The sequence below is a fragment of the Chaetomium globosum genome, genomic scaffold (genome assembly GCF_000143365.1).
Source record: "Chaetomium globosum CBS 148.51 scaffold_5 genomic scaffold, whole genome shotgun sequence".
In the NCBI taxonomy this organism is placed as follows: Eukaryota; Fungi; Ascomycota; class Sordariomycetes; order Sordariales; family Chaetomiaceae; genus Chaetomium; species Chaetomium globosum.
Genome location: NT_165980.1, coordinates 1,274,447 through 1,275,765, shown reverse-complemented (window position 1 = coordinate 1,275,765; position 1,319 = coordinate 1,274,447). Strand labels below are relative to the sequence as shown.

Genomic DNA, 1,319 nt, shown 5'->3' with positions numbered 1-1,319 from the left:
TGCATGACGACGACTGATCGTCCATTCGCCCACACAGCTGAAAGAACTAATCACCCCCAAGGCAGACAGTGAGACGACGAGCGAGTTATCGGCTGCTGATGGCCCCAAATTCAGCCTCGATAATTATGCCGAATGTTTTAAGACGGGTCGCGGCCACCGAGCCGAGCATGGAACGAAACACCAAAAAAATATCAACATGTCGACATTGGGAAATACCCGACCTGCTACAGAATGTAACACTCCCTCTCGACATAGCAGGGATCGTCACAACAACACAAGCTGAGCACTACCAACACGGCCGTGTTGAGCCTCTTGGCAGGCAGACAACTCAGAGACGGTCGCCGGACGTATGGAACACAAGTCACCGCCTCGATAGCCACAGCACTGTCGACTAGTGTGCGTAGTCGGCTTCCCATTGGTTTTCCGCGGGCCGTCACACACTCTTTGGGAGACTTGCTGATGGTGTCGCGGCTCACAGCATGGCCTTGTCGGATCAGAGCCGGATCCTCCCACCCATATTACCTGTAAATTGATAAGCCGCGATCTGAACCAGCTCGGTACCTCCCAGGTAAGATAGGTACCTATGCAATGCAGCTTACTCGCAGCTGCTGGCTGCACCCATCGTGGCCCAACCCCCCCAACAACAAGAGTACCACCAACTGCCTTACCACCAGCCGCAACAGCAGCAGCCAGATAGGTAGTTAGATCGCTCGTAAATCAATCAACCAACGATCTTCCCCGTGTCCCCCGTCAACAACGCCCGAGGAGCCTCCGCCGCCCCCACACCATCTCCCTGAACCACCTCAACAGCAGCAGCAGCCTCGCCCATGCCACTCCCACTCCCATTCCCATGACCAGGCCGCCCCTCCCCAGAAGAAGAAGCACGGTCCGGAGAAACGGCCCTACTCGCGCCCCGGCTCGGCACTCTACTCCCCTCCCCCTTGAGCTCATTATCCAGCCAGAGATGCGCGCCGGCCTCCTTAAGCAGCCGCACGCACTCGGCGTTGCCCGTCTTCTCGGCCAGGTACAGCGGGGTGTTGCCGGCGCGGTTGCGGGCGTGGACGCTGGCGCCCCGCGTGAGCAGGTCGCGCAGCACGAGCGGCTCCGGCCCGACCGCCGCCAGGTGCAGCGCCGTGTTGCCCGCGTAGTCGGCCCGCTTGACCAGCTGGTGGTGGAACTCGTCGCCTTCCATGATGGTTGTGCACGGTGTGTAGCTCGCCGTTGCGGATGGCGTATTCGGAGGACGGTGAAAGCCGTTCTAAAGAGGAGGTGATATGAGATAGTTTGAGTTATGATTTTAGATTTGTGTGCTAATGAGT

The 1,319-nt window shown here is 58.5% G+C and overlaps 1 protein-coding gene across 1 annotated transcript in view; it reads right to left on the bottom strand.

Annotated features, from left to right (window-relative positions):
* Positions 1-721: 721 nt before the first annotated feature.
* Positions 722-1,319, bottom strand: part of CHGG_07237 (uncharacterized protein) — a gene marked incomplete at both ends in the record, with an annotated part of 2,142 nt that continues 1,544 nt past the window's right edge. The window contains one exon of the mRNA XM_001224892.1: positions 722-1,258. Coding sequence (XP_001224893.1) covers positions 722-1,258 — 537 coding nt within the window. The remainder of the gene's footprint in view (positions 1,259-1,319) is intronic.